General features: G+C 32.3%; 1 protein-coding gene across 2 annotated transcripts in view; it reads left to right on the forward strand.

Annotated features, from left to right (window-relative positions):
• The window catches only part of CDK17 (cyclin dependent kinase 17), an 87904-nt gene extending 62048 nt beyond the window's left edge, over positions 1-25856 (forward strand). Inside the window, exons 5-17 of one of the 2 annotated variants that reach the window (XM_019732143.3) lie at positions 166-291; positions 8510-8566; positions 9606-9720; positions 10441-10535; positions 10784-10846; positions 13167-13290; positions 15990-16110; positions 18227-18324; positions 18824-18929; positions 20779-20821; positions 21332-21422; positions 22732-22809; positions 23336-25856. In XM_019732143.3, the coding sequence (XP_019587702.1) occupies positions 166-291; positions 8510-8566; positions 9606-9720; positions 10441-10535; positions 10784-10846; positions 13167-13290; positions 15990-16110; positions 18227-18324; positions 18824-18929; positions 20779-20821; positions 21332-21422; positions 22732-22809; positions 23336-23373 (1155 nt within the window). In that variant the 3' untranslated portion in view covers positions 23374-25856. The remainder of the gene's footprint in view (positions 1-165; positions 292-8509; positions 8567-9605; positions 9721-10440; positions 10536-10783; positions 10847-13166; positions 13291-15989; positions 16111-18226; positions 18325-18823; positions 18930-20778; positions 20822-21331; positions 21423-22731; positions 22810-23335) is intronic. The other variant, XM_019732145.3, reaches the window with a different exon arrangement.
• The last annotated feature ends 956 nt before the right edge of the window (positions 25857-26812 follow it).

Genomic DNA, 26812 nt, shown 5'->3' on the forward strand with positions numbered 1-26812 from the left:
TATTATATATAATCAATATAGATGACTTTGTAACTGTTATAAAACTTGACAACTACTTATCACTAAGAAATAATGTATTAGAGCCCATGAATTCAAATGTCAAATGCCCTTTTTTTCTATTTGTAGTTACCTACAAAACTGTTTTTTTCTTTTTCTTTTTTAAAGGATTTAAATAAGCGGTTATCACTTCCTGCAGATATCAGAATACCTGATGGGTATCTTGAAAAGTTCCAGATAAACAGTCCACCATTTGATCAACCAATGAGCCGAAGGTCTCGTAGAGCTTCCTTAGTAAGTTTTTAGTCTCCTACACCATCAGATGTGCTTTGTTTGATTTTTTGGGTGTAAACATTTTATATTAAATTTTATATTTAATCTTTGAATAACTAAATTTTATTACACTTCCTTCTGGAGTTTATTGTTTTCCATTCTTAAGGGTTTAAAGATGCGTATAAGAATAGGATTTAATAAGCTATGTTCTATTTTATTTTTGGTAAGTTTTATTGATAAATGCTAGATGTACAGAATATGTCCTCTACATAGATATATACTAAGTATACAGAAAAGCACATATACCATAATTGTATAGCTCAATGAATTTTTGAGTTCAGAGTTAATATATATAACCAGTACCTAGATCAATAAGTGAAAATTCCAAAAATCCAGAAACCCCTTCCTGCCACCTTTCTATTTGCTTTCTACCTCCCACTTCCTCAACTGTAGCCATTATCCCTACTTACCAACGCCAAAGATTAGTTTTACTCATGTTTTCTACTGTTTTGATTATATTATGTTTATAGTATGTTTAAATATCTGGAAAGACTTTAAAATCCACATTTACATGCATGTTTTTATTTTAAAAGTGCTTTTGCTATTCTTTTTCTGATTCTTATTTAAATTTTCAACTTTATATAATTATGAATATATATATTAAAATACAATTGATACACATGTATAATAATGTGTATTCAAGTTTTTATATATATTATACAATATGTATCCCAATATGTATAGAAGTGTACAATATGTATTTTTTTTGTAGTTAGCTTTTGCTCAGTGTTATGCTTGTGTTTTATCTAGGTTGTTTCATGTAGTTATAGTTCATTTATTCTTATTGTCACATAGTACTCCATTGTATGAGTATACTATACTTTATCCAGTCTTCTGTTGATGGGCATTTATATTTGGATTGTTTTAATTTTTGGCTCTTACCAGATAGAGCTTCTATCACCATTTCTGTACGTGTATTTTTGTTAACATATGGAACCATTTCTGTTGGGTACGTACCTTCGAGTAGAATTGTTGGGTAAGATTATGTGCATATGTTCAGATTTCCTAGATACTGTCAAAACAGTTTCCAAAATGGTTGTACCAGTTTAAATTTTCTTCACCAGTACATGATAGTTCTAGTTGCTCTCTTTGCCAGTTTTTGATACTGTCCCTTTATAAAAATTTTTGACTTTTCTGGTGTTATCTTATCGTGGTTTTATTTTGCATTTTCCCAGTAACTAAGTTGAACACCTTTTAAATGTTTGTTGGCCATTTAGATACTCTCAGGTCTATTGTCTTTTCTGTCTTTTTCTTATTGATTTGTGAGACTACTGTATAAAGGACCTTTGTCAGGTATAAGTCTTGCAAATATCTTCTATTATGTATTAATAGCAATTGACCCATCAGTCATTTTTGAAAGGTCAGCTTTTCCTGTCACAGTGTCACCTTTGACATAAATTCAGGTGGCTGTATATGTGAGGATCTCTTTTGGATGGCTATAGTCCTGTAGCAGAGGTACATAAAAAGTGCTTTGAGACAAAGTGCTATGAGATAGCAAATCAAATGTCTTTGCACATCACAGGCTTACAAAAGAGATATTGCTTCAGCTGGCTCTAGAAGGATGGGTAGAAATTTGTCAGGTTGACAATGGGTGGAAGAGTGTTCTCAGCAGAGGAAACTTCATGCCCAGAGGCATGAATGTGAATATCATTATAACTGATATGAAGGGTAAATGTGGAATCATGTTAAGGAATAGGGCTTAAACGGATAGGATGGATCCAGACTGTAAGAAGCCTGAGATGTCAGGCCAAGGAGTCTGGACTTCATCTTGTGTAATGGAAGGACCTCAGATGTTTTTATTTAAACAAGGGCTGACATGACATTTTTGTTTTGAACATTAGCTTCAGGGAAAGTATAAATGATGAAATAGGAGAGAGACTAGAGACAGGAGATGAATTAAGAATTTGTTCAAAAATTAGGGATGATGTGGCAATCACGTGGACATGGAAAATAGAACACAGATCCTAGGGGTCATGTAGAGATAAAATAAGGTAGACCTGGTACCCAGTTGGACTTTGTGTGTGAGGAAGGAACAATTGATGAGGATTCCTGGAGTGCTGGCAGTTGTTATATCTCCTTTTTATATACTATATCATGGAAAAACTTCTGTTTTGGGTTACATATTCTAAAGAATAAAATTACTTTATGCTAAATATAATATGAACATATTGTTATTTAACATTCATCAATATAATATACAGTAAAATAAGTATACAGTAAGGTAAAAAGTACCTTTTACTGTATATTGTATAAAAGTACCTTACTGTATATTATATAAAAGTAATGCCACTTTGATTTTGGTATAGATTTATCATTGTCGTAGTTTTGCATCACTGCTTAAAGACATTTTTATTCAGATAACTTTGTCATTTGATTACTGGTTAAGGTGTTTTTTGGCTATCAATTTTTATCAAAGATTGATATTTAGGATAAATTTTGGAGTTACTAAATGTTCAGATTGGGACTAAAAGTATGATTTAATCACCATGTAATTCTTAAAGCTGTTTTTTAAGAGCTATATTTTTCAGTCTACATGAAATTAAGGAAAACAGTGCCCTCTAATGAATGTTAAGTGACGGGAGTTGTTACTGTGGTTGGGTGTTCCTAGCCACTTACCTTGTTTTTTTATCTTGATATGGCTTATAGATTTCAGATTAATCATGGCAGTTGTGTTTTGGTTTCTATCAGTGTATCCCTTTCATTATTCATCTATTTTATAAAACATGATATCTTTTGAAATGTATTAGAAAATTATTCTTCAGTACCTTAGGTTTATGTATAAAAGCGCTGGTTAGGGAATAAATGGAAAGGAGATGGGAAAAGAAATGTATTCTTCACATGTGTTAGAGTTCGTGTTTCTATGAATAATATACGCTTTATCTAATAACAGTTTTTCAAGATAAAATTTTAGTTTTGTCTAAAAGTATAAAATTCTATGTTTTGTATTTTCGATAGCAATGTATAATAAGAGTAGTAAAAATAACAGATCCTTTGGATAGGAATTAAGAAACAAGTCACAGAATTCATTTCTGGTGGTGAAAGACACAATAGGGCAATTGGTTCTTCTATAAATTTATAATTGTCAACCTCAAATGGGCCCTCAGTGTTGCTTGGCTACCCTATTGTCTTTCTCTGGTTAACTCTTTCCCTTTCACGCTAAGCAGATAATCTCTTCTCCTACATGATAAGAAAGGGAGAAGCTATTAACCAGAAATCCCCTTATTTCCTGAATAACAAATGTGCAAATCAACCTACACCTGTTCTACCCACAACTCATTTTATTCTTTCCTTCTCTTAATATTGAGGAATTGTCCTTCCTATCTCATCTCCTCAGGGTGCTTAGAATATTTGTTATCCTTGTACACTCAAGTATATTCATTCTCCTCTTAACTGAATCCTTCCAATTGACTCTTTATTTAAATAAACTTTTAATTTTATAATAGCTTTAGATTTACAGAAAAATTTAAAAGATACTATAGAGACTTCCCATTTACCACACACCCAGCTATCCCTCTTATTAACATTTTACATTACTTAGTACATTTGTTACAAGTAAGAAACCAACACTGGTACAATTAACTCAACTCCACAATTGATTAAAATTTCCCTAGTTTTTCATTAAGGTCCTTTCTTGTCCCAGGATCCCATCTAGGACACCACACTACATTTAGTTGTCATGTCTCATGTTAAAGGTATTGGTTATTGGATCGGCGAACTGCCAGTTAATGTTCATTATGACTAATAAGGAATAGAATATTCTAACTCTTAACATATTTAAACATTAGAGTAGCGGGAATGCCCATATGCGGATAGTCAGGTTTCCTAAGAGCATTGTTGCAATTACAATGAGGGCATACCCAGTGGAAGATTTGTGAGACTATAATGGGCAATTTCAGTAAGCTGAAAATCTGTATTTGGAAATCTGTCTCATCATATTGAAATTATAGGTTATACATATTTTAAGAATCTGTTTCTTCCTATACAACAAGTATTAGATTCCTCATTCGTGGCTTTACCAATATAGATCATACGTAGTCCTTTGTATTGCTTAGATGAGAAAGCAGGGTACCAAGTCCTGATCTCTTTCAGAAATAATACTGGGGGTCCCAAAAAAATGTATACACATGACTTGTATTCAACTTTTGTTATCAGTATATATTATTATAATTTTAATACAGGTTTTTCCTTTCTTAAAATGTGTATACATTTTTTTGGCACCTTCTGTATATATATTATGGGATGTGAAAGTGAGGGTCAAAGTCTGCCCACAACTTAATTTACCTTTGGCATACCAATTACAGGATTAAGATAGTATCATGATGATGGTAACAGCAGTTTTTCTAAGACAAAAGGACCAAGTACAATAGAGATTCTCAACCTCTTTTCTGCCCCCCACATATCTAAGAACGCATTTCTGTCAGTAACGGTAACTTGGTCATTCTCACAGGAGGTAAATTAGTGTTTGGAAAAAATCTCCCTTTGTCCCCAGTGTTTCTTATACATACATTGACTTTTAGAATGGCATCTACACAACTTCTGCGCATACTTCATGTGTTTTGAAGCATAATTAGAATTATATTACCAGTATTTTAATACATCATTACAACTGTAATACAGTGATTGTGTCGCTAGAGCCAAAGTAATCAAGAAATCTCCCATAATGCTTGATACCACATATAAGTTGCGCTGAATTATAGGAAGGCTATTATTACAAATCATAATTTATTTAAAAAAATTTTTTATGTGTTTATGCTGGTAAGAGCCATCTGAACAGGAATTTGCTTGGGGCTACCAAAAAGCAAAGTATTCTCTTGGAGAAATGAAGTATCAGAAAAAATCATCTTCATATGTTGGGAAAGCAGAACTAAGGTTTTTTTTCTATTATGTTAAAATATAAAGCTTATCGTTCCATTCCTTTAGCTATTATTTCTGTTTTTATGAAATTTAAAATATTCTAAAATAATCTAATTTGGAACTCAGTCTAGATTGTGAACTGATGAAAGCAGGAATCATATCGCCTTTCTTCACTGTATCCCCAGTACCTAGCACTGTGCCTGGTACATGGTAAATAAATGAGCTGTGTCCTCTGTCCTCTGAATAATTTCTGTAGGAGAGTATGTCAGCAAGCTAGTCATTATATTTATTATTAATCTTGTCATGTTCAACAGATAAAAATACAAGCAAAATTTTCTAAAAATCCCATTTAAAGACTCAGTAATATTTGGATGCAATTATTAAATCCTTAAGGTTGGAAATTATTAAAATGAATGGTGAGGGGAATGGCCTTGGACAGAAGTGAGCCATCCTCCCAGAATGTTGGCATTTTGAATAAACCTGCTTTTCCTCCCACCATAAAAAAAAAAAAGAGAGAGAGAAGAGTGGAGAAATAGACATGCTTTACTCTTTGAATTAGATTCTGACAGACAATTTACTAGTAAAATTGCATTTTGCCTGAATTCTCTGCCTTCTGCATGGGTGGAATTTAGTTATGCTGTTTATAGATCAATAATTAAAATTTAAATTTGACTTCAGTGGGTAGCTCAGTTGGTTAGACTGTGTTGCTAATGATACCCAGGTTTTCCAGTTCAATCCCCGCATGGGCCACTGTGAGTTGCACCCTCCTTAAAAAAAAAAATTCACAATTATAATACAGTATTTGCTTTCTTTTTTAAAAGCAGACTTTTAGCATATTGTAATGATCTCACTAAATCTCATTCTCTGAAAAGTGACTCTTTATAATGTTAATTTTTTATGTATCTCTTACAGTTTATTCCTTATATATTTTATATGATAACAGTAATCTATAACATTTTTATCTTTACAGTCTTGAATTTGTGGTCTACTTATACATACTTTAAAGTAAACCTCAGAATTTTTGTCATAGCCGCTATTGGACCAAAGTGTATTTGATGTTTTAAGGGAGGGAGTGCTAGGGTTTATTCACTTAAAATAGAATGAATAAGTTAATATTCCAGCAACTGATAAGAAAAAGTTCCTAGCTTGCAGTCATATTTTTCTATGTGCTTCTCATTGTTATGGATGATGACATTTTAATGTTTATTTTTCAGACACATTCACAGTTTTTGTTTATATTAGTTTCCATTTATTCTCAATATAGTTTTTTTTCTTTCATAAAATATATAACACAATAGTTAAAATTCATGGCAAAAATGCAATAGTTCCACATTTGTGAATTTAAACACCTGAATTCCAGAAATCGGTGTAAGAAAATAAAGACGTTCTGTCATAGTTTGTGCTACCTTGGCAATTAGCCTTTTTTTAAACTAAGTTATTTAAGATCATATGTAAATAGACTGTAAAAAAAACCATACATAAACTAAAAGATTATTGAGAATCACGCTTTCATGTACTACTAGATAGTGGGCTTGTTTGCCACGTTTTCCATATTAAAGTTAAAAACTATTTGTATTTGGAAAGTTGTCTGCTGTAATTTTACTTTATTCTGCATTGTTGTTGATAATAGAATGCAAGGACTGAATAGCTCTGAGTAATATACAAGCCAATACATGGGTAGATATTGTATAGTGGCTCCAAAACTTCATCTTTTTAATAAAAAAAAAATTTAAACACTATATACAGAAAAAAATCATAAGGAGTGCAAAAAGAAGCAATTTTTCAGTCATTTAATAATATCACCCGTGAACAAAGTTATTAGTTTACCAAAATTGAATTAAGTACTGTTGGACATGCAGTTCTCATGGCTTTTAAACATGATACATATCACTGTAACAAAAGGATAAAAACAGTTCCTTTAAGGGGCCTCTGCTACTTTTGGCCTTTTAACTTTAGGCAGTTTATCCTGTTCAAAATGTGGTAAGTGATTGATGTTCAGTCAGATTGTCAAATTTTATTGAGTACGTCCAGAATTTGACTAAAACATACATTTAATGATCCAGCATAATTGAAACACTTTTGAGACCTGAGGTTATATGGAAGAACATTATTTGCTTTCACTGGCTATTTATTTAAGGGTATTAGCACCACTCTGAGAGGCAATTTTCTTTTTTTTTTTTCACTATTATTTCCTTTTCCACTATCTACAAGGGGTACTAGAAAATAATTTTAAGAAAATTCTCATTTTCCTCTTCTGCTTGTTAACTTTTTTCCTATTTTTGCTCTCCCAGTCCCGAAATTTCCATCTCTCTCTCTTTTTCCCCCCTACATGTTTTGTGTTAGGGTTTTTCTGTTTTTTCAGCTTTTAAATATTAGGTTTTCATTACATGTTTGGATGCATTCCATTTACCTCATTAATTGACTCCATACAAAATAGGTAAACAAGTTCAAGGTTTAAAAGCAATGGTTTTGAGAACTCACTTTTGAAGCCTTTTTGGTTTTTTTGGCCAGATTTAGACTTAAATTGCTTCTTTTGTGTCAGTTATTTCCTGATCCATAATAACAGTGTGACTTGCAGTTGTCTTTTTCATTATATTTTGGTTGGAAAACTGAAACAAATAGTATTTTGTTGCTTGAAGGCATTCCTAGGGAACTTAAAGATTAGTGAAGGAAAATATGTAGGAAAATTGTTTATTTTGCAGTTCCATTAAAAAGAAAATCATGTATTTTTTTTGAATTTGTGAAAGATTTATTTATTTGTTTATTTGAGGTATAGAAAACAACATAGTGATTAGACATTTATATACCTCACAAAGTGATAACCCTAATAAGTTTATTACCCATCTGACACCATACATAGTTATTAAATATTATTGGCTATTCCCTATGCTGTACTTTATATCCCCATGACTATTTTTTAAAATCATTGTTGACGTTCAGTGTTATTTTATATTAATTTCAGGTGTACAGCATAGTAGTTTTACAGTTATATAATTAATGAAATTATACCCCCCAATAAGTCTAGTACTCATTTGACACTACACATATCATGTTATCTTTTATAAAATTCTTTAGTGTCTTAAAATGTCTGGTATCTTAAAATCTCAGGGTCTTAAAACAACTTTTTCATAGCACGATGTTTACTAATCTATATAAAAAATGAGTTGACAGTTTTAATTGTGAACTTTGATATTTTTGAACCTTTGACTATTCCAACATCAGGTATATTTTAAAACTTGACAGATGTTCAACAGTTATAATCAACTTTTTCTAAGAGATGAATTGAAATTTTAAGAATACTAAATTTATAATTGTTTGCTTTCAGTCAGAAATTGGGTTTGGGAAAATGGAAACCTACATTAAATTGGAAAAGCTTGGAGAGGTAAGTAAATACGTATTTCGTAAATGTAAGACTTCTTTCTTGTTCATCATCTAAACTTCTCTATTAGTCTACAGTTTTTGCCAACCTGGGGTGGTGGGGGAATGTAATCTCTGTTGTCTGAAAGTTTATATCTTGTCCTGCAAAGGCAACAGAATGTAAGAAAGAAAAAAACCCTTAAGTTCTTGAAATGATCCCATCATTTTGAGAAGAAATGAGTATTTTTTTATAGCCTTGTAATCTTTATTGAAGCATAAAGTAACAAAAATGGGTATCTATTTGTTAGTTAGCCTCCTGGCAATCTGCTGTCTGTACTATCATGTGGGGAATTATGAGTTCAAACCTGTGAAAAATCAAAATACTATCTTGAAGATAAAGACACATGTCACAAAAGGAAATTCTTGGCTAATAAGAACCTGGTTTTCTTGAATTCGCTACTACTACTGACTAATTTTGAAGTGATCTCCTTCCCAGGGTAAGAGAGGCTGAAGAAAATAATAGAACTAGTTAATAGGGAATCCTTTTGAGAATTTGAGGGCTATCCTGGCAATGATAGAAGAAATCTCCAGAGTATGTTTTGTTTTGTTTTTTTAAAGGAAAGTTAATGTTTAAAATTCTGAAAAGTCTGCAAACCAGTATAATTTTTATAATTGAACAATATGTTAGTTACAATTTCAGTTTTCAGTTAATATATTCAGTTTCCTCAATTCCTGCATACCATTGCAGGTAGAATACCTTTGATTCCAAAGCTATTGATCCATAGGTTAATCTGATACACAAGTATGAAAAGTAAATTAAATATTCTCATATTTTGCTATGAGAGGCACTCTAGGGTTATAAGTATGGAAGCAGTGCATGTGGAACTGAAAGTCCTTTTTAGGTATAGGAAAACCAAGACTAATCATTGTGACGTTTTCCTTGCAAGATGAATTTAACATGATGCTTAGAAATTAGAAATTTAATTAAGGCTCTTTATTGTATAGGTGGTATAACTAGACCCTCATGATACTTTTGATGTGTCTTTCAAAAATATATTTTATAGGGTACATATGCAACAGTGTATAAAGGAAGAAGTAAATTGACAGAGAATTTGGTGGCATTAAAAGAGATCCGGTTGGAACACGAAGAAGGTGCACCCTGCACAGCTATAAGAGAAGGTATAATTTGATCTTTTGTCAGTAAAATGTATTATGAAATTATTGTAGAACATTTTAAATCCAAAGCTGTATAATAAGAGTTCATTTTGTGTAATTAAGAAGAGCTCAGATATAGAGATAACAGATGACTGGAAGATATATTTAGGCCTTAAAAAAGCTAATATCTAAAGCCAAAATATTCATCAGAAAGGGATTCATTCATTATATTGTGTAGCTTGAGTTATTAAAAATCATTGTCATGGGCAAATATTTGACATTGTGAAATGTTATATAGTGGCACATGGGAAAAAGCTAACTATAAATTAGTATATACAGAATTTAAATAATTCCTATAATGGTATTTTTTAAAAAAGATAGAGTTTCCAGAAAATGCTTTGAAGCAATTGGTTACCAATTTAGAGGGAAGTGATACCTAGTACTTCATATCTAAATTAATTCTGGAACTTCTCAGCACATGAACATTTGAGAGAGAAAAAAAACACAAGATATTATGGAGGGTATTATTATAATATTGGGGTCAATTAAAAATATCAAACCCAGAATTATAGAAGAACAAAATTTGATTCTATTGAAATTAGTATTACAAATCCCCTTGGTCAATTATTGTTGTAAACTTAAGAGAATCTGAAACTCAATCATTTGTTTGCTAAACTTACTTCAGGTTTTTATAAAGACTGGCTACCACAGACCAAATAACTGACTTTCTTTTCTGTTTTGCAGTTTCACTGTTAAAGGATCTAAAACACGCAAATATAGTTACCTTACATGACATTGTTCACACAGATAAATCTTTGACCCTGGTCTTTGAATATCTGGTAAGCATAATAAAAACTCAGTATTTGCTTTTGCTTTAATAAAACATCAATTGGATTTTTTAACAGCATCAGGGACATTATTGCTTAATTATTGGTATTAAATTTAACTATGTGTGGTGCATTCAATACCTTCCCTCAAAAAACAACTTATTTTTAAAAATTAATAGTATTTATTAATAGTATTTAAGTAAATCAGCTATGCCTTCTGAAAACTATGTACCACATAATAAGGTGCTGTATTTTTTCAGGATAAAGACCTAAAACAGTACATGGATGATTGTGGAAACATCATGAGTATGCACAATGTAAAGGTACGTTTTAATGTGTCATTTTAAATTTTGTTTAAAGCAGAGACAAACACTAAGCATAGACAGAGTACATTACTTGATGAAATATACCATCCGCATAACTATTCTGCTTCAGAATTTTCTGTTTGGCATTTTAAATAGGTTATTGTCCTCTGAACAAATTTACTCAGAACTTCTGTTTACTATAATGTCTCTTAGGCTCAGACCATTTTGTAGAACCTACTTTATTTTAAAAATGTTAAACACTTTTGATATTCCTTTTATGCCAATTCTCTTAGACATAGAGTACATTTACTGGTATAGTCTGCTTTAGAAAATCCAACAAGCCTCTTACTAAGTTGGTGCAAAAGTAATTGTGGTTTAAAAGGTTAAAAAAAATTGCAAAAACAGCAATTACTTTTGCACCAACCTAATACATCAAAATCTAAATGTTTAAAATAAATACAAATGATTAGCGCATTCTGTAAAAGGCCTTCTTTAAATGGCAAACTCCCCTAACATATTTTAAATGCTATTTAAGTATAAAACACCAACTGATTTTCAAGTTACTAATCTAATGAGTAACGCCAGGAACATGCACAACTAAAGTATTATGAATACTAGGCTGGAAATACCAATTTATATTGTCAAGAGGAAAAGGAAGATAATTGTTATGGTTTCTTACCTGTATATCTAAAAACGTGATGTGATGCCAGAAAAGTTTGGCATAATAATCAGTGTCAGATGAAATGCAAAAATAAGATAAGAGTAAAATCAAGTGAAAACATTTGATACACTTGGGTTCTTACAGTAGGTTTCTTTGACCCGAGTGATATACTCCAAATTTAGCAGAGATTTATTTATCTAAACTTTGTCCAGAAAGTATTCTGGAAATAGGCTGTCCCAGCTGTGTTTTGAGACACTTCCAATTCTGTAGACAGTAACTTTAAACTTACATTTTTAAAAAAATAGTAATTTTGGTGGATAGAAAGGAGAAGAAGTTTCTTTTACTAAAAGACAACTCAGAACATACGGATAACACATTGCTAAGAATTTTAGAATAGGGCTTTAAGTGTATTTCCTTATACATTCCATGAGAATTCATAATATTTTACATTTTGTTTTACAAGTTGTGGATTCATTTGCATATATTTCTGTTTGTTGTTTTCATTTTGTTTTTCCTGCTTTCACATTAGCAATAACTTGGAAAGAAAATAAGTCCTTATCATAATTTGACAAAGATTTGAGAAGTTTCTCTTTTAAGCCAGGTCTACATGGCTTGCTTAAGGTGTAAAGTATTTATTTGTTTAAATGGCAAATTTAACTCTGTACTTGTATTTTCCAAACCTAAGAATTAACAGGAATACATGGAAATAGTAATTTTAGAGTTTTCAAAGCTCGTAAATATGTAGTGTAGAAAAACTGCTGATTAGAATTTCTTTAGGCCTATTGTTCACCTGCTGCCTTGGCTTATTCTCAATGTTCTAATGTTCTGGTTTTCACCTACAAGTAAACCAAGGATACACTCTTCAGTCCTCTGTATTGAAGCTCTTTTTGTTACCCCAAAGAATCAGAAAACCTACCATGTTCCACATCCCTTTTCCACCAAAATCAACAACAAAAAGTCTACCATTAGCCTTGTAGGGATTGCTTCTTTCAAGGAGTCATTCAGAGCTCTACAGTGCTAATTCCCTTTTCTGAACCATAGCAGATTTTGAAGGCTGAGTAGGAGGTGCTGAAAGTAAAGTACCCAGGAGGTGGGTGATAGAAGCTGGTTTAGGTTATATTTATATCACGTAATTTGCCAGAGCTGTGCAGCACCATCCTGTTTGACATCTCAGAATTTTCATAAAACCACCAATTCCAATGCCTTATTTTAAAGACAGTGTTCCAGATCAGGGTTTTCTTTTCTTTTTTTTTGGTGGGGGGCGTTTTTGGTGGGAGGAGGCGGGGATTGGAGGGTAGAGTTTGGATGGTTGTTTTGCCAGACTTTAATAATCAAACTGTAAGCCTTGTTGGTAGGCTTGCAAGTTTATCAGGATATGTTTATTTTAAATCATTTTTCAATAATAACTGAACTGTTATTATTGAAAACTGAAGTGAAGTTTCATTTCACTTTATTTTCAATATTTATTTTCATAGATACTGTCAGACTAAAAAACATAGGTAGATCCTTCAAATAGAAAACAACTATATAAGGAAAATGTTTTGTACTTAAGGATATGGTTCCTTTTTTTTTTTTTTAAATGCTAGTCTAGGCCAGTTGCTTTTCTGTCTGCCATAACTTATGCTTATATACCACAGTATATCTGTAAGGCTGATTTCTATTTATTTGTTTCTATAGCTGTTTTTGTACCAAATTCTACGTGGTTTGGCATATTGCCACAGAAGAAAAGTGTTGCACCGAGACTTGAAACCACAGAACCTCCTCATTAATGAAAAAGGAGAATTAAAGCTAGCAGATTTTGGTATGGAATGTATGAAAGATATTTATAAATAGTTCTGGGTGATTAAGTTTCAAAGAACTACAGTTGACACTGTGTAATTGCTTTTATGTGGGTGTGGAAATTTCCTCTGTAGACCATAGAATAAGGTATTTGACAAAACTTTGGTGGGTGAGTTATGTTGGGATTGCTAAAAGGCACCATTCTGAGGTATGATGCATAGACCCCTAAGGCCCTTTCAGGGGGTCTCCAAAGGTATAATATGTTATCAAAATTATACTAAATGTTATTTTCCTCTTTCACTGTGTTATTGTTTGCACTGATGATCCAAAAGCATTAAGGGGTAAAATTACTGGTGCCTTAGTATAAATCAAGGCAGTGACACCAAACTGTACTTAGTAGTCATTTATTCTTTTGGTAACAGATTAAAAATTCACTGTTAGTAAGTGGTAAATTTGTTCTGGAAATTCCTATACTTTTACTTATTTAACACTTTACCATTTTTTTGACAGGTAGGTTGCTATTTGTATTTCCTTTCTTAAAAAGGAAATGGGTGGGTCATATGTGTTTAAATAAATTATAAGTTATTTGCATATACTCACATAGATAGTACAGTTTCTTGGGTATAGTTTGTATACTTATTTATTTATTTACTTACGTATTTATGCCAAGCTGCATTTATTACTCCTTATTCCTTAACCACGAAATGAATGGCAATGACAGGGAAACCTTGCTTGGCTATTAGAAATTCAAAAAAAGAATGGCAAGGGCCATCAAATATTTACTTTTGCAAAGGAATACTATGAATGCTTTAAATTTTGCTTGTAACCTCTACAAAGCAAGCCAAGCAAATCTTATCTTCCCACAGGACAACAAGAAATTCTGATTATTCCATGAGATAGTGTAATTAACTTTGTCTCTATTGCTTTTCGTGATTTTTTTTGTTGGTTGCATAGTAGTAAATATACTTAGGACTCTACATAAAGGAGGGTCAGGTAACTTTGAGTATTTTACTGTGAATTGTTCTTGATCCCTATGAAATTTCTACCCTTTCTCCTGTGATTGATGAAATTCAGGTTTAGGAAATACTAATGTAGACATTTTCATTAATAATAGAAAATGGCTTACATAACAATACCATATCACATTTAATTAATATGGTTTGGAGGAGATTATTATTTCGTTTCATGCCAGTACTGAAATTCTAATTGTAAACCAGGAGCCTGTTTGAACAAATACCCTACTTCAGAATTCTCTCAGGAGTAGGAGAGGAAGGTACTGAGTAAACTGTAACTGGCAATTGCTTCGGTGCCGTACATATAGGTTATAAGATAAGTAAACTTGTGGCCCTGTCCTTTGTCCCCTTATAGCCCACTATTAATATCAGGAAGAGAGATCAGAAAGCTGCCTTTATGTTGCTAATTACCAGAATTGGTAGGAGAATAATTTGTTGAACTTATTTTACCAAGTTGAGATGGTAGAGTAAAACTTGTAATTAAATAAAATAGTGTCAACATTGTTCTGTTACACCCTTTAGCCATTATACTAAACAAAAATAGTCTGAGTGATACTATTTTATTTTAATTTCTGATTTTATTTGAGTGACTTTATCCAGTTTAATAAAGTATTTAATTACCCTTTTATGACACTTTTTAGATTTTAATTTTTTTAAACAGATACATAAAGTTATACATAACAAATCACAGACAAAACATGAATTATTCCTTGTTTGAAATAAACTATATGTTAAATTTATATTTCTTCAGATAGCTTTTATTTAAAGTGGCTTCTTCAGAATTTTGAGGCTGAGAGGTAGTAAAACAAACTCTCTCATGCCAATGGCTCAAGAGATAAAGTTTTGAACTCTCACCTTTATTTCTGGATAATCAGTGAATTCCATATTAAATTGGCAAAGGAATGGCATGTGTTTTACATCATTTGCAGCAATTAATATCCAAAGGCAGGTCTGTCTCATTTTAAAATGATCCATGTAACTTAAAATTTAAAAAGAAAGTTCAGAACAGGAATTTATTCTAATGTAACTTTCTCTAAGTAGGCTTCTGCAAGGAAATTGTCAATAAAATTCAGCAGGATCTGATAACTATGTATGGTGTCAGATATGTACTAGACTTATGAGGTGATCACTTCGTAAGTTATATAAATGTCTAATCACTACATTGTACATCTGAAATGAATATAATATTGTATGTCAACTATTTGAAAAAATAATTATTAAAAAAAAAGAAATAGATTTTAGAGACAGAAAATAAAAACAGGATCTTGGACCAATAATAGCTTCAAATTCTTTGATATAGCAAATTAAAGTTGGAATCAGGTTAAAAAGGTGACAGAATCCTATAGTTGTAAGAAGTAAAATTGTTCATCTCAGTGTCATTGACCTATTTTGCATCGACTTAAATTCAGCTGGGAAATTTTGGCATCATGATTCATGGACAACAGGAAAATATCTAAAGTTTAGATGAACCCAGACACTGTACCAGGTATTTTCACATACACAAAAATAAGCATAATGTCTGATTGTGGAATTACTATTACTTAGGTTAATTATATAAAGATTTACTGACCAAAGACCATGCATACTTTAAAAAATTCGTAAGTCTACTTTTTAAGCTACAGGAAGGTACAGAGGAGCCATCTCGGGCATCCTTGTGACTGGAGGGAGTCATGATGAGGATATTTCTTGTTTTCTTTTCCCTATGAAGGACTAGCCAGAGCCAAGTCAGTTCCCACAAAGACCTACTCAAATGAAGTTGTCACACTGTGGTACCGGCCACCTGATGTGCTTCTTGGTTCTTCAGAGTACTCAACACAGATTGACATGTGGTAAATATATGCGGATGTTGTTGCCATTTATAATTTTGAAAGAATGTAGCTGTTAACACAGGGCATACCGATAGATACTTGACTTTTAAGGAGATACTATTTTAAAGAGCTGCAATATAAGCAATGACAAAGTTCTGGCACATAAGATCACCTAGGTTTAAATACCAATTCTACCACTTATAACTATATAATAACCTTATTTAAATTACGGGCCTGTGCCTTAGTTTCCTAATTTAAGGAAATGGGAGTAGTAACAATAATTATTTTAAAGGCTGTTCTATGGATATTGTTAAGACCAAATAAGCTAATATATACAAAGCACTTAGAAGAGCGTCTGGTACATAGTAATTTAAAACAAAATTATTGTTTTTATTATCATTTAATATTCACCAAAATCTACTTGCTTTAAGTTGATCTAAAAAATAGTAAACTATCGTAGCCATTTTCCTAACACACCATTTTGATGATGACACTCCTTCACTCAAACAGTTTTGCTCCTTCCCCATTCATTACCTGTAGAATAAGGTACAATTCTTTAGTCTGATACTTAATGATCTCCATAAAAATGTCTCTAAACTACCTTTTTCAACTTACTTCAGACCATTCCTCTACACTAATGTTCCCTTTTAGTCAAATGGACTACTCACTGTATCTCAAAAAGAATCTGGGCTTTTCCACCTTTGCTGCTGTGTTCATACCAGTCTACACCTCTGGAATACTTGCCTGTTTCCCTAACTGGGGCCTGTACCTAGGAACTTTGAAAACACATTTGTCATAAATCCTTCCTGAATGCAACCTAGCCTCCAGCGGCAATTCCTTCCTCTGAACTGCGGTTGCATTTAATTGCCTACACCTTTCATGTAGTGATAAGCCGTATACTTCCTTCTGTTGTCTTGGGTTGAACAATTATATTTTTGTTTTGTAGAACATTTTTTTAAAAACTTATCTTCTAAATTGTGGTAAAATACACATAACATAGAATTTACCATTTTAACCAATTTTAAGTGCACAGTTCTCTGGGATTAAGTACATTCACATTGTTATACAACCATCACCACCATTCATCTACAGAACTTTTTCATCTTGCAAAACTGAAACAAATTCCGTACCCATTAAACAGCAACCCATATTCTCCTCCCTCCAGCCTCTGGCAACCACCATTCTACATTCTGTCTCAATGAATTTGACTTTTCTAAGTACCGCATATCAGTGGAATCATACAGTATTTGTCCTTCTGTGACTGGCATATTTCCCTTAGCATAAATGTCTTCCGAGTTCCATCCATGTTGTAGCTATTTGATTTTATGTGTCAGAATTTCCTTCACTTTCAAGGCCGAATAATCATTATATATGTATGCTACATTTTGTTTATATCCATTCATCAGTTGAGGGACACTTTTGTTTTCTACCTTTTGGCTATTGTGAATAATGCTGCTGTGGACATGGCTGTACAAATATCTCTCTGAAGCCTGCTTTAAATTCTTTTGGGTATATACTTAGGAGTGGAATTGCTGGGTTATATGGTAACTCTACTCTAAATTTTTTTTTGGGGGGAACTACCATACTGTTTTCCATCATGGCTGCATTTTCTTTGTAACATTTTAATACATAAAATTAAATTTTATACACAGTTGCTAGATTAAGAGTCCATTAATGGAAGAACTGAGTCTTAAACTTAACGTGTATTCACACAGATACTAGAAGACAGTCTTCATTCACTGAGCCTCCATCCATTTCTCTTCCTTCCCTTACACATACACTCTCACACACTCTACACCCTGTCTCTGCTTCCTGCATAAAAGCATTTTGAATCATGTGCTTCTCCCCATCCCTGCTACCCACTAACAAACACATAGTAAGCATTAAATCACTATTAGCTATTACTAATGTTATTCTTCAATGATCATGCTGAGGAGAGCTGGACGTTTTAAGTGGGAAAATGGATACAGTAATATAGAAACTGAGACAAATAGGATAAATGCTAATATCTCTGCTGGAAGTTTTCTACCAGGCTAGTACAAAATTCTCCAGAGAGACGATCTTAAGGAAAAGATTCTTGTGTGTCATAATATGTAAATGGATTACTTATCTTTTTTTTTTATGATATATTTTAAAGGGGTGTTGGTTGCATTTTCTTTGAAATGGCTTCTGGAAGACCTCTATTTCCAGGATCAACTGTGGAAGATGAACTGCACTTAATTTTCCGACTGCTAGGTAACAGAAGAAATCTTTCTCCATTGATTTGTTACCTACAATTGACTAGCTAGATAAGACTATCTTTAAAAAATATATTTAAAAATTTGATACTGAGACTAACAAATAGTTGTTATAAATATTATAATTAATGTAATTATGATAAAGATAGATCCTTCTAGGCAACTTTTAATTTACTGAGGCCCACCTTTGCAATAGATTTTATGGAAGAACAGAGAAGAGAAATACTATTGAAAATTGACCTTTAGCATATTATTAGGAAATATTTCTAGCTTAGGTGTCAATTAGGCATCATCATTTTATGGCATCATTGCAGAGTCCCCCAAAAAAGTCTGCATATGTTTACTTAATATTTCTATCATTTTGGTTTCAGTTCAAAGTCAAGTCATCTACAAATGTAAATTGTTCTTTAAAACACTTTCTTAATCCTGCCTACTTATATGTATTTGCATATATATGAATTTTTACATATTTATATATATAATTGTTTTTAATTCAGGGACTCCATCTCAGGAAACTTGGCCAGGTGTTTCTTCAAATGATGAGTTCAAGAACTACAACTTTCCAAAATATAAACCTCAGCCTCTAATTAACCATGCACCCAGGTATTTTTTTTTTTCTTTCTTTAAGTGAAAGGGGAAAACCCACATGGTTCTCTTAAAATATTAGCCACAGTGAGCACTCAGGACAAAATATATAATTCACATACACAATTCTTAAATATTTTAGTAGCTAAGTTAATTGAATTCCTTCTTTCCTGAATCAGATTAATTTTATAATTCAGTGACCAAGGAGTACCAATGTATGTAAGTCATAGAATTGAGCTGTATATAAAATGAACATAGGTATTATTCTAGAGTTTATGTCAATTGTTCCCTTTTCCAGAAAGATGTTAGTTAATGCCTTAAAAACATGAAGACCTTGATGAAATTTCTGTTTTGCTTTCTATAGAAGTATTCTATATTTACTTTAAAAAACCTAAGTAAAATTTTGACTCTAATAAAAGGTGATGCGGCAGTATTTTGGTCCAAGTTAATGACATAATTTGTATTTGAAGAATATAATTAATCTCTGACCCTTCGTATCTTAAATACTGGCCATTCAATTAAAGTTTCTGCTCAGACCTACCCCCAGATCTGTCCAAGATGCCCATTAAAATTTGACTGACAAAATGTATTACATTTTACTAAGTAACATAGAGTAACCTCTTTGACTGTATTTTTCCATCTTTCCTTAAAAAAAATAAAAAGGACACCAAGGTACCAAATAAGGCTAATGTCTGTTTTACTCAAAAGCCATTCACATTTCTCAGAACATAACACATTTGCTGTAGTTTCTTTTATTCTGCAGCTGCAGAATAGCAATCCAGTTCTGACACCAAAAATATTTTTTAAAGTATTTATGTGAATTGATGTCCTTATTGTTACCATAGTAGCTAATAATATTCTAAGTTGACTTGCTTAGGAAGAATGAAATTATGTGCTGTACTTTTTGTGTGTATTTTTCCCAAATCCTATTTTTGTCATTTATATATTGTTTGCTGTTGTAATGTCCAGTGCAGAAGGTTGAAACTCTTCTTTAAGCAGATTTTCCATTACTTTAGTACTCAGCTCGTCGATGGCCAAGGATCTCTGGGTATTTGTCAGATTGGTAAACTACAAAGGATTAAAAGAGTCTGGAGAATGTCTAGGCCACAGCATCCACAGTACCCACTAAGAACATTTGGATGGGAAAACATACTTTATCCATAATCGTGCTATTGCCAATGAAAGGCAGCAAAATAGAACTTGTGATTTCTGATCAGATTATCCCATTAAGATAATCTCTAAATCCTCTACTCACTGTTATATTAAATTCATCACTATAATTATCTATATTGGCTGTATCATTGGTTTTATAGCCCTTCTTAATTGTTTTATGAAGTTACTAAGGCATATTTAAACTTCAGTTTATAGCTATGCTCAGCTGACTACCCTGTAAAAATTTGCTGAATGACTCATCTGTGTTTATCTTGACACAGTGATACATTTTGTGGTCACTTGTCTCCTTGTTTTCACCTGTATAATAGGAAAATGATACTTTTGTACTCTTGCCTTCAGTGGAACACTATGAAAAGTGATGTAATTTACTTAAACTTTCCCAATAAATAGGGATTACTTTGAGACAGAATGGTGATTTTTAAAAATTCCATAGTTTTTAATCATCTAATTTTTTTTAATATTGAAAATTTGAATTGAAGCCCAATTATTTATGGTTTCTTCTTAAACAAGTGGCAAGATAAGTCTTTTAATGATAAAACAGATTTGAGTTTATTTAAAAGCAACAGGATTGGCTGTTTTAGGGCACTTGAATTTCACACATTAAAACACTTGGAAAATAGTTTTATTTGAAAAGTTGCTATTAGCTAAGATAAAATTAGAGAATAAATTGCCACTTGTTTTTTGTTGCTTCTAGGTTAGACTCTGAAGGAATAGAGTTGATAACAAAATTTCTTCAGGTAAGTTACATCTTATTTGTAATTGTTAAATGGGTTAACTTCTCTAAACTTCAGTTTCTTCATCTGTAGAATGGGATCAGTCATATGTCCTTCAAAAATTTACCACAGCAATAAATAAGGTTATTTATTATAGTGTCTAGCATGCTTAAGGCATATGCTTAAGTAAAAAAAAGAAAGTATTGGGTATATTTTCCAATGATCCATCGGTGTTCATGAAGAAAAGTAACACTAAAGGTCAGATATTTTAATTTTTTATCACTTTAGAAAAATATAGGGAATCTAAATTTTTAGTTAAGATCCACTTTATCTTGGGGATTTGGAACCGAGATAAAAAATCATTACTACATAATCTCAGTACCAACTCAGTTAGAACATGTCTGGAGTACCTCCCAATTGGTTTGTAAAAAAATAGTGTATTAAATAATCAAGATAAAAGTAGTGCTAACTTCCCGAACCCTTTTACAGTATTTAGAGAAAAAGTTCATGATGCAGTTCTTTGCTTTTTCACAGTATGAATCTAAGAAAAGGGTTTCAGCAGAAGAGGCCATGAAACATGTGTACTTTCGAAGTCTGGGACCAAGAATACATGCTTTACCTGAAAGTAAGAGAAATTCTGAGTGTCACCCCCACCCCCTATTTTCATTTGTCCAGGGCTGGAAACGAGTGAATTAGGGGTTTAGGAAGAGATTACTGTTGGTTTTTAAGCCTAAAATTCTAGTCTTATAATTAGATCAGAATTCCTTGAAGGAAGGTATATGTCTTGTTTGCCTATGTTTTAATTTATTTTTTTTCACTCTTGAGCACATTTCCACTATGTAAGAAATCAATAGTACTTAGGCGTGGGCCATTAATCTTACTGGACTTGAGGTGGAAAATGCTATAAGATGATAGTCATTGTCATTAGTCCCGGTCTGGATTGCTTTGATTTGGAGTTGTTAAAAATGGATTTCAGGAAAAGAAGAGTGAGACACAACCAAAACATAAGATTGTTTTCTTGTGAAAGTAGATTTCCTTTTCAAGATATAAAAGATGATTTTTCTTTCCTGTGGCCACTCTTGACTTTCCTGTCGCCATGACAGTGGTGAGCATATTGTTAGTCACGATAACAGCCTGTTTCTTATGCTCGAGGTATCTGCTTGATTTTACTCATAACATTCTTTTTTTTTTTTTTAATTACCTCAATATTTTACTTTAAAATTGAGTAAAGTGAATAGGAAATTAGGAGAATATTTGGGAATGGAGTTGCCAAAAGCTTTCATTAATTTCCCAGTCTCATTTATTAGACAATATTCATTCATCAAAGTTTGCTAATTGGAGTCAAGAATCCTTAGAACTTTTCACTTAGAACTTACTGGATATTTTTTAGTGAAAGATTACCTCACCTCTCTGGTAGAGATTGGAAATGAGAAAGATACGTTAGAGGTGTTTTTAAAATGATATTTACATTTTATCATTAATATCAAGTTTCATAGTTTAAGGTAGACAGTTATGTATAAAACTATTCCTTGTTCTATTCTGAAAAACTGAAGATAGTTTGAGGACCTGATACTTTCATGCTATCATTAAGAGAGAGAAAAAGGGCAGAGATAATAAAAACCAAGTAATACATTTTGATTAAGTTTCCCAACTCCTGTAAGTCCTACAAATAGACAATGTATATTCTCCTCAGAGAAACGAGATTTAAAGCAGAGTTTGGGGGAGGGGTGGTTCTGAAGGGAGATTATATTGTTTGTTTTTCTTAAAACATTGGGACAAAAGGGAAAATATATTTCAGCAGGGCTATAACCTTGTAAATGTTGTATAAGTGTTGCATATTTAATCAGTATACATTTTTAAACATTTGTAGTTGGGTTATATTTGTTTTAATAATGTTAGACCTTCACCTGATAATTTTTGTCTGTGCATTTTAGGTGTATCAATATTCAGTTTGAAAGAGATTCAGTTGCAAAAGGACCCTGGTTTTCGAAATTCTTCTTATCCAGAGACAGGTGTGTTTGTCATAAACCATTTCACAAGTCGATCATGAAATTTTGCGTGGAACCAAGTTTTTGGTTTATAAATTGATCAGTAAAATTATTGATGTAAAAACCAATGTACAGTGCATTCCACAACTGTGTATGTTTAGCATTGCACGTACTCACTTTTCTGTATGATGTGGGCAGCTCAGTAATTCTTCAGAGAGAAATCTGACTCAGTCAAGTCAGGGATCCTGAAAGCTGCAGATGGCACAAAGACTTACAAGTGGCCTGGCTTGATCACTGCACACGCCATCCATGGTACCTGAGGCAGAAGACACATCTTGTGCTTCCCTAGTCGTCAGGTTCATCACTTCGAAGCATAGACGCGATACACTGACCCCATCAACAAAAGGGTCATTTAAGACAGTGCTGATCACTCTTACCATGGAATAGTAGCTTTTGCTGGTGGGAACATTAGCTTCCTAGAGTCACCAAATACTGTATGTAGGATAAAACTGAACCTTGAACTGCCTCATAAAATGACTTTATATTTTAGGACATGGGAAGAACAGAAGACAGAGCATGCTCTTTTAAGTCTGATAACATGGTTTCAAGCCCAGCCCCCAGCCTTTCTTATCAATCAAGGACTCAGAAATGAAGGCAATTATTTCTTTTGGTGGACTTGGAATCTCCGTTTGTCTACACTGTCCTCTTCACAGTGGAGTCTTTTTATTTCAGACCTACAGATTGTTTTTATATTTGTTGTCACAGTGTGACAATTTTTTTGTACAGTTGGTTTTAAGGTCTTCTCTGCCGGTAGAGCCAGTAGGTTACAGCCGTTGATGTAACTGTAGCTGCAATTTTTGTGCAGGACTGAGAAACACAGTGCATTATTTATTGCGGAATCATTGCTGCTAAATAACTACTGTCTGTTTATTTAACACAACAATTGAATGCCTGAAGAAGTTGCAGTGGCTTTATTATATGTGAATGCATCTGTTTCTCCTCACAAATTGTTTTACTGCTGCATTTTTTGTTTGTTTGTTTGTTTGTTTTTAAGATTAAACTGCAGTGTTTCCTGGAATGTAATTTAGCTTTGCTTAACAGTAAAATAAGTGAGCCATCTTGAACACTCTAAGTTCACGCTATATAATCTTTATGATTTTTTTTATTGAACATTGACAAATAGAGTAGCTAAGAAATTGATAAGCACATTATGTTTAGGAAAGCCTATGATGCAGAAGTTGATTCAAGCAAGTGAATGAATACCTGACATTTTGGAGATCTCACTTTAGATACCAGTAAATTAAAGCACCAAAATTATTTATTTTTACCTTTCCTCATTTTAGAAATATTTACTGCATATTATTGGATATTTGTATACTAATACACTTACTATTTTACATTGTGCTTTAATTTAGTTAAAACAAAACCATACAAGTCCAGTCAAACATGAGAGGTCTTGTTTCTGTTTGTGTTAAATACAATTCTTTTGTTAGAAAGGATGATACTTCGTTGAGGAACAATTTATTAATATTTCATTTGGGGGCTGTGTATGTGTGTGTTTTAATAACATTCACTTGGAATCAGCTGAAAGCTATAATATGTCTTTGAAATGAGCCATGATAAATACAAATGAAAAAAGTGAGAACTTAGAGGATTGTTTTAAAACATTATAGGTATTATCTGTTTACCCAAAATAGTAAATATTACAGTTTTAATTATGCATCTCTTTGAATATCATAGCCACACCTTGGTGTTGGTAACAGTGTTTTAAGCATTTGTGTTAACTTTTAAGATTATTTGTTTAGTGCATCTTACAAACTACAAATCTTAATTGGTATATTTTGAGATGATCATGTAAATTTTTGGCTTATATATCATGAAAATAGTCATAACTTAATTTTTTTCCTGACATTCACTGTAAAACATTCAGGGGTCCTACCATTTCTGTTCAGGAAAACTTGTAGTTTATTGTTATTTAACAGTATTAAGTGAATTTCTGTATATTTCATTTTAACTTTATTTGTGAATAGTGATTGTGGCATGTGTGGGGTGTTATTTTAATATTTCATAATACTGAAATTTTAATTTTTTTAAAAAAATTTCTGGAAGAAACAGATTCATGTGTAATGGTGAATATTGGACCACTACTGTTTTTCACAATTGTAAATTAGTTTTATGTTAAACCCTGTAGCCTAACAAACTGCTGTTATTTCTAACTGACAGACATGTATTACTTTGAAGGTTATAAATATCATGTGAAATTCCTTCATTTTGTTTTGAAATTTATAATAACAAAATCTTCATGTTGTTAAAAATGTGGTTTTGTTGAGTCCCAGTTCTTTCTAGGGGAAGAATGCTGTGCAGAATGGGATAATTTTCTTTTATGGGTCTCATTCTTAAGATAATGAAGTCTCACTGTGCTAATAATATTTAACTTACATTTGTGTTGGCCATTTAGTAATCTGTACTGTAGTTTTATAGAATAGCCTTCACAGTTATCAGTGTCACATATTTTATTTCATAGATTACATATTTGATTTGTTGCAAATTTGACATATTCATAAGTTTGACTCTTGTATATAAAAGGTGAAGAAATATTTCCAGTAATATAAAGTTCTTCCTAGGAAGTCCTAGGAATGTTTCTTCATTTTATTAAGGAATTTGGTATTTTTTTCTTTTTTTTGATACTTGAGCGCCATTCAGGTCCTGGAAACTTTGCAATGAAGAGAATTGAAACTCAGAAATTTTGAACCTTGAACACTTAATGATTCGTCTTAAACTGACAGGGTTCTTAAAGGTAAGACAGGATGACTTTTTTTGTTTTCCTTCCAAGTGATGATGTTAACACGTATTGAATATGTCATTCTAGGTATATAGAAGCAGCCCGCCTTTTATTTGGTGCTTTATCAGCTTATGTTCGAAAGTCGACTTGTTAACATGTTAAAATAATTTATCTTTGGGACCCAAGACAATTCATGCAGGGATTTTTGTGTGTTTTTACTGTTTTTTTAAAGTTGTGGTAATTTATATAGTATATAACATATTAATAAAATTTGCCATTTACCTGTTCAGTGGCATTAATTCAGTGGCATTAATTAGATTCACAATGTTGTACAGCAGTTACCACTATCTATTTCCAAATTTTTCGTCATTCCAAACAAATTGTGTACCTATTAAGAAATAAACTCCCATTCCCACCCCCCACCCCCCCAGACCCTGGTAACCTCACATACACTTTTTGTCTCTGAATTGGCTATTCTAGATAGTTCATATAGGTGGGATCGTACCATGTTTGTCCTTTTGTGTCTGTCCTGTTCCACTCAGCATGTTTTCAAGGTGCATCCATGTTGTAGCATATATTAAAACTTCATTTTCTATGGCTAAATATTCTGTGATACGAATATACATTTTGTTTGTCCATTCATCTATTGATGGACACTGGGTTTTCCCCACCTTTTAGCTCTTGTGAATAACGCTGCTGTGATGAACATTGGTGCACAAGCATCTGTTTGAGTCCTTGTTTTCAATTTGTTGGGTTTATATATACCTGGGAGTAGTTGTTGGGTCATTTAGTAATTCTGTGTTTAACTTTTTGAGGAACCACCAAACTGTTTTCCATAACAATTGCACTATTTTACATTCCCAGTGGTAATACCGTTTCCCGAAAATAAAACCTAGCCAGTCAGCTCTAATGCATCTTTTGGAGCAAAAATTAAAATAAAACCCAGTCTTATTTTACTATAAGACCCAGTCTAATATAATATATGATATATGAAATGATATGATATAATACCTGGTATGATATTGACCGGGTCTTATATTAATTTTTGCTCCAAAAGACGCATTTGAGCTGATTGTCCGGTTAGGTCTTATTTTCGGGGAAACGGTACATGAGAGTTCCAATTTCTCCTCCTCATCACCAACACTTGTTTTCCTTTTTTTCATTATTCATTCTGATAGGTTTGAAGTGGTATCTTGTGGTTTTAATTTTCATTTCCCTGATGACTAAAGATGTTGAGCATCTTTT

The sequence above is a fragment of the Rhinolophus sinicus genome, chromosome 1, assembly GCF_057876585.1.
Source record: "Rhinolophus sinicus isolate RSI-liver-muscle chromosome 1, RSI-T2T, whole genome shotgun sequence".
Lineage (NCBI taxonomy): Eukaryota > Metazoa > Chordata > Mammalia > Chiroptera > Rhinolophidae > Rhinolophus > Rhinolophus sinicus.